Consider the following 6,000-nt stretch of genomic DNA (forward strand, 5'->3'; position numbering starts at 1 on the left):
GCAATGCCTGTCCTAACGGAGGACTCCGCTTATAGGACGGAGGCCCTCGCCGCCACGGCAATGCCCGTCCTTCGTCCAGAACCTTACTTGGAGGCATTCGTCGGTAGAATTCCGCCTAGAGAAGCAGGCCACCAGACGGAGGACGACGACGACGACGACAACGTGGTTGGCGTGGCAGCGGAGGACTAGACGTACAGGAGGGTGATAGGGCTCATCAGATGGCACCACAGGATGGACGAACCGAAGCCGCTACGGTTGAATTCCCCTGTACAGCAGAGGATCTCACTGGCTGGCTCCAAAGAGCTCCTTCGCCATCCTTGCGGTACGTCTCCCCGAGCAGACCAGATCATCGACGGAAGTCTTCGCACCAGGTCTCGGTTGACAGGCATAAGTCCGCGAAGGTTCCGACTTCTCCCGCCCAGCAGAGAGAGTCGCCCCTTCGGACTGGCAGCCTTGTCCCAGAATCCGGTTCTTCGATAGACCGCCCTGAACGAAGGAACCAACCAGACAACACGGGGAAGCCCGCAGCTTCATAGATCCCCGCAGGAGCTCCATCTATCCAGCGGAGGCAGCCGCTGGTTCGACCCGGCAACATGGCATCCATACCCGGTACCACGACAGCTCCATTCAGGCTTCGTGGTCAACCGCTGATATACCAGGGTTCTCACACCCCACGGATTCCCCGGGAGGGGGGTAGACCCATGACGGATACCTCCGTCCCAGTGGCTCCACCCGTGATGGAGCCAGCCGCTCCATCGTCCCGGCCAACCCCATCCAAGCATTGGAGGTGGCCGCTGACACACCCATGACGACTACCTCCGTCCCGGCGGCTCCATCCGTGATGGATCCAGCCGTGCCATCGTCCCGGCCAGCCCCATCCAAGCATCGGAGGTGGCCACTGACATGGCAGGGTACTTAAACCCCACAGTTTTCCCCGGGAAGGGGTAGACCCATGACGGCTACCCCCGTTCCTGACGGCTCCATCCGTGACGAAGGCAAAGTGGTTTTCCCCCTAGCGGGTCGAACAAGGCTATTGCCTCCCCAGGGCCTGCCTCAGTGGCAGCTAGAAAGCCCCCCCCCCCCCCCCATAACTTTGCCCAGTGCCTCTTCGGCTCCGTCCGGCCGTCAGATGTAGAAGTTGGCACACGTAATCTTTCCCTTGCCTTGCTCCCCGTAGAGGACCTTCGACTCCACAGTTAGCCTTAGACCCTAGTACTCGGCCTCCAGGAAGGAGCGTACAAGTCGTTCCTCCAGAAGGAGATAGAGAGAGAGGCCCCTTACTCCTGCCCAAACCTCAGGTGGGGGGGATGCCTCAGACATTTTTGACAAGCATGGAAAAACCACGGAGCAGACCCGTGGACAGTAACAGTGTTAAAGGAAGGGTACAGGCTACCGTTTCTGGCAGAACCTCCGCCCCTGATTCCAGCCATTCGGGCGGAGTGGTTGGCTCTCAAGGACCCTTTGAAGAGCACAGCCTTGCAAGAGGAAGTCTCCATGGTGTTGGAGAAGGGAGCAATGGAAACAGTACAGGAGCCGGGCCCGGCCTTCTACAGTCGGCTCTTCCTGGTGGAGAAAGCAACGGGAGGTTGGAGACCAGTCATAAACCTCTCGGCCCTCAACAAGTTTGTGTGCAAGACCGACTTTAAGATGGTCACCCCGAAGTCGGTCCTGGAGTCTTTGAGGGAAGGGGACTTCATGATGTACACCTCAAGGACTTTTATTTTCAAATTCCAGTTCACCCCTCCAGCAGGAAGTATCTTCGGGTGAAATGGGATGCCCAGACATTGCAGTTCAAGTCCCTCTGTTTCGGACTGTCCACAGCGCCTCAGGTCTTCGCAACAGTCTTAGTGCGGGCTCAAGAACGGGTCATCCGCCTGATTAGTTACCTAGACGACTGGTTGCTCCTTTCATCCTCAGAGGAAGTTTTTATAGGAACAAGGCGCGAAGCTTCTGCAGTTCTGCGAGATTCTGGGCATCACCATCAACCTGGAGGAAGTCTCATCTGTCCACCCACCACCAAGATGACTTACCTAGGGATGGTCCTGGACTCCCGTCTAGTGAGAGCCTTTCCGTCGGAAGGGAGGCCGAACAGCTTGGACCAGATCCTCCGCCCCTTCTTATCGGGACAACCCAGGAGAGCAAAGGACTGGCAGAGGTTATTAGGTCACCTCGTATCATTGGAGAAACTGGTTCCCCAAGGGAGGCTCAAACTCAGGAACATCCAATGGAATCTGAAGGGACTCTGGAACCAGATAGAATCCCCCCACAAGGTGGTTCCCGTTCTCCCGGAATCGAAAGAAGCCCTAGAATGGTGGCAAGACCGGACGGACACCCTCAAGGGGATGCCCTTCGCAGCCGAGCCCCCCCCCCGAGATGTTTCTCTTCACAGACGATTCCGAGGAGGTATGTGGTGCCCATCTCCTCGGAAAGTCAGCAAGAAGCAGTTGGACGGAGGTAAAGAAGCACATCACATAAACATCCTTGAGATGAGAGCGGTTCGAAGAGCGTGCCTACAGCTCGTCAGCCTACTACGGTGAAACATCGTGGCACTGACGTGCGACAACCCCACGGTAGTAGCATACATAAGAAGAAGGAAGAACTGAAATCGAGGGAGATGTGCGTTCTCACGTTAGAACTCCTGGATTGGGCCGAGTCAGAGCATATCACGGTCGCAGCGAGGTTCATTCCAGGGAAAAGAAACGTCCTGGCCGGCGGACTTAGCAGGATGGGTCAAGTGGTGGGAACTGAGTGGTCCTGCATCCAGAGGTAGCCAAGCTCATCATCCAGAAATGGGGTTCGCCAGGGATGGATCTCTTCGCAACAAGACTGAATGCTCAACTCCCCGTATTTTGTTCTCCTGTCCCAGAACCAAAAGCAGCGTTGGAGGACTCCTTCCAACATCGATGAGACAGACTAGACGTATACGCCTCCCCCCCCCCCCCTTCGCGCTGCTCAGGCAGGTGCTCAACAGGGTAAGGACGGCTTACAACCTAAGGATGGCTTTGGTAGCGCCCTGGTGGCCAGAGAAAGAGTGGTTCGCGGATCTACAAGAACTAGCGTGCCTTCCCCCGTGGTCTCTGCCAGACAGGCCGGATCTTCTGAGGCAGCCCCACTTCCAAAAGTTCCATGACAATCCTTGATCCCTTCGCCTTCACGAGTCGAGGTTATCGAGCGTCTCCTGAGGAACGAGGGGTATTCAGCAGGAACGTCTGAAAGAATGTCGTGTTATCTGAGGCGTTCATCGGCAGCGGTCTACCAGGCTAAGTGGACCGCATTTACGAAATGGTGCTCCTCCAGGAACATCAAGCCTCTAAGGGCCTCTATCCCTGACGTTGCAGACTTCCTGGTACACCTCAGAGACGTAGTCGGCATGTCGATCCCGGCCATCAAGGGAGTCCATGTAGCCTTAGGCCAAGTTTCCTCCTGAAGGGCATCGAGCTGGATTTCTCAAGACATCTCTTCAAGACATCTCTATGCTCGTCAAGAGCTTAGAACAAGCATGCCCCCCTCCAGCCGGCAGGGTGCCGCAGTGGGATGTGGCAAGGGGCCTGAAGATGCTAAGTGCAACCCCGTTCGAGCCCTTGAAAGACATAGTGGACAGGGACCTCACCCTCAAGACTGTCTTTTTGTTGGCATTGGCTTCAGCTAAGAGAGCGGGTGAAATCCACGGGCCGTCTTGCGAAGGCTCACACGCGAAGGGTTGGCGTGAGATTTCCTTCAAGTTCGTCCCATCTTTCGTGGCTAAGACCCAGGATCCAGCTGTTTGGGATCCTAAGTTTGGGGGGCTTCGCAATACCAGCTTCCTCGTTCGGGCAATCCGGAGGTTTTGAAGTTGTCTCCTGTCAGAGCCTTAAGGAAATTCTTAAAAAAGGACGGCTAGTCTCCGTCCTGGTATCAAGAACCTTTTCGTCTCCACAGGTACAGTGAAAAAGCCGGTTTCAAAGAATACTATCTCCTTCTGGCTAAGACAGGTGATTATCAGGGCCTATAGCAGTGCGGGCATTCCCCTCTCAGGTAAGTCCAGGCCCCATGACATCAGGGGTCTAAGTACCTCCCTAACCTTCGAGAGGAACATGGCAGTGGTTCAGATCCTAGAGCAGGCACCTGGTCGAACCAGTCTACCTTCACAACACTCAATTATTTCATGTTTCAAATCTATGACCATCATCATCATCCTTCTCTTTGTACTGTCACTAGCACTTAAACTTCTTACGGGGCATTTTTAAAATTAAGTTAGAATACAAAATTCTCACAAAACACGAGACAAGAAACCACTAGGCGAGTGCATAAAAAGAACAAGAGTATGTTACAGGCCGAGGGACGCTGTGTAGTCACTACTTGCTACTCCATCTAGCAGCATTGTCTCTAACTCTTATCTTGAAATCTTGCTTGCATTATAAAGCAAAACACTGACTGCGTGATGACTCGTATCTGAGAAAACTCGTACATTAATTCACTTGGAGGTCAAGGTACGACTATACTTTTAACCCGAGGTACAGTACAGTACTACTTTAATAATAATAACCTAGGATTTGCATCAAGGTAGAATAGGCTACGATTACTGCCCAATGGCATGTAAGCCTACGCATGATCAAGGTGAAAATAGGGAACCTGGCACACCACTTTGAATATCAGTCTGTTAATTGCTTGGGTCACATGAACCTCGGGTGAATATAGAAATAAATAATCTTATCAAAATTCCATCTCTGTACAGGCCACTGAATTTACATGTCTACTAAAGACATGAAAGTTGATTTACTACAATGGTGAAAACAAATCTGGATTCTAGTGATTAATAAGGATCAATGAGTTTAAGAACAATTACAGTAAAGGTATACAGGAGAGATATTACCGTCCTTGTACTTCAAGTCTACCAAGTATCATTTAGTACAGATTAGACATGTTTTTAATTTCAGTGCTATCTCTGACTTAATAATGAATCAATGACACATACTTATTACAAAATACATAGACAAAATACAGCACATAACTCCAATACCATACATACAAAATATAAAATCCATACCACACTCAAATACAAAATAAAGGTTCTTTTTTAATTTTATTTTTCTTCCAGTCTTAGAGTGGGTGACACAAAATGAGCTAACTATTAATCAATTCGGCTAAAAGTTCCTCTATGTACCTAACCTAATGCCTAAAGCAGTAACAGTGCATATTTTGTTAAAATTTTGGCCATCGTTGAACAAAGATACGAAGTTAAATTCTTTTTAATAAGTTTTGTCAAGAGTGTTAAGTTTGTAAAATATAAAATTGTAGTATAATACAGATATTTTTCTATGAGTTTAAATCATTTTTCTATTGAAACTGTTGTCTAACTAGGAATTTTTACCTTATGATTTTTTTTTCCAGTACGGCCGTCTCGTGAGCCTGGTTGGCTTGAAGGAACACTTAATGGAAGGACTGGGTTAATTCCAGAAAATTATGTTGAATCCATAGAAGAAAATCCACCACCTCCCCGACTTATATCCCAGCGAAACACTGATGTTTAACGCAAGTGGTGCAGTGCATAGAATGAATGTATTTAGACTTTGTATTAGTAGTGTCTTGTCATTGTGACACTGTAAACAATTCTATTGATATAACAGGTGTGTGATTGGCAATGTGACAGCAAAATGCAGTAATTTAAATGCAAATAGGAATAAGTAAAAATAATTCATGGAAAACTTTTTCCTACAAATCCAATGCGAGTCTACTGTATATGTCTCTGAAGTGTGTGTGTGTTAAATATTTTTTTTGTTAAACTTTTTTTTTATATTGCGTATTTATTTTTGTTTATCCTTTACACCATGGGCACCTAGTTAAGAATCTAGGCTCGGTGTGCAGCCAAAGACATCATATGGTCTTTTTAATCATGTACGGATAGTCATAAGTACTGTACTTCCATCTTTTTTTAAGATGTAGTTTTTACGGTCATTTATGAGTACATAGCATAATTTTTTGGCGTCTCTTCAGCAAGACCCTTTAAAAGGATCTCTTCTT

General features: G+C 49.0%; 1 protein-coding gene across 12 annotated transcripts in view; it reads left to right on the forward strand.

The window, feature by feature from the left end:
- Positions 1-5,589, forward strand: part of Graf (GTPase regulator associated with FAK) — a 279,938-nt gene extending 274,349 nt beyond the window's left edge. For all 12 annotated transcript variants that reach the window (XM_068365407.1, XM_068365408.1, XM_068365412.1 and 9 more), the window contains one exon: positions 5,371-5,589. In XM_068365407.1, the coding sequence (XP_068221508.1) occupies positions 5,371-5,510 (140 nt within the window). In that variant the 3' untranslated portion in view covers positions 5,511-5,589. The remainder of the gene's footprint in view (positions 1-5,370) is intronic.
- Positions 5,590-6,000: the final 411 nt, after the last annotated feature.

The sequence above is a fragment of the Palaemon carinicauda genome, chromosome 42 (genome assembly GCF_036898095.1).
Source record: "Palaemon carinicauda isolate YSFRI2023 chromosome 42, ASM3689809v2, whole genome shotgun sequence".
Taxonomy (NCBI): Eukaryota; Metazoa; Arthropoda; class Malacostraca; order Decapoda; family Palaemonidae; genus Palaemon; species Palaemon carinicauda.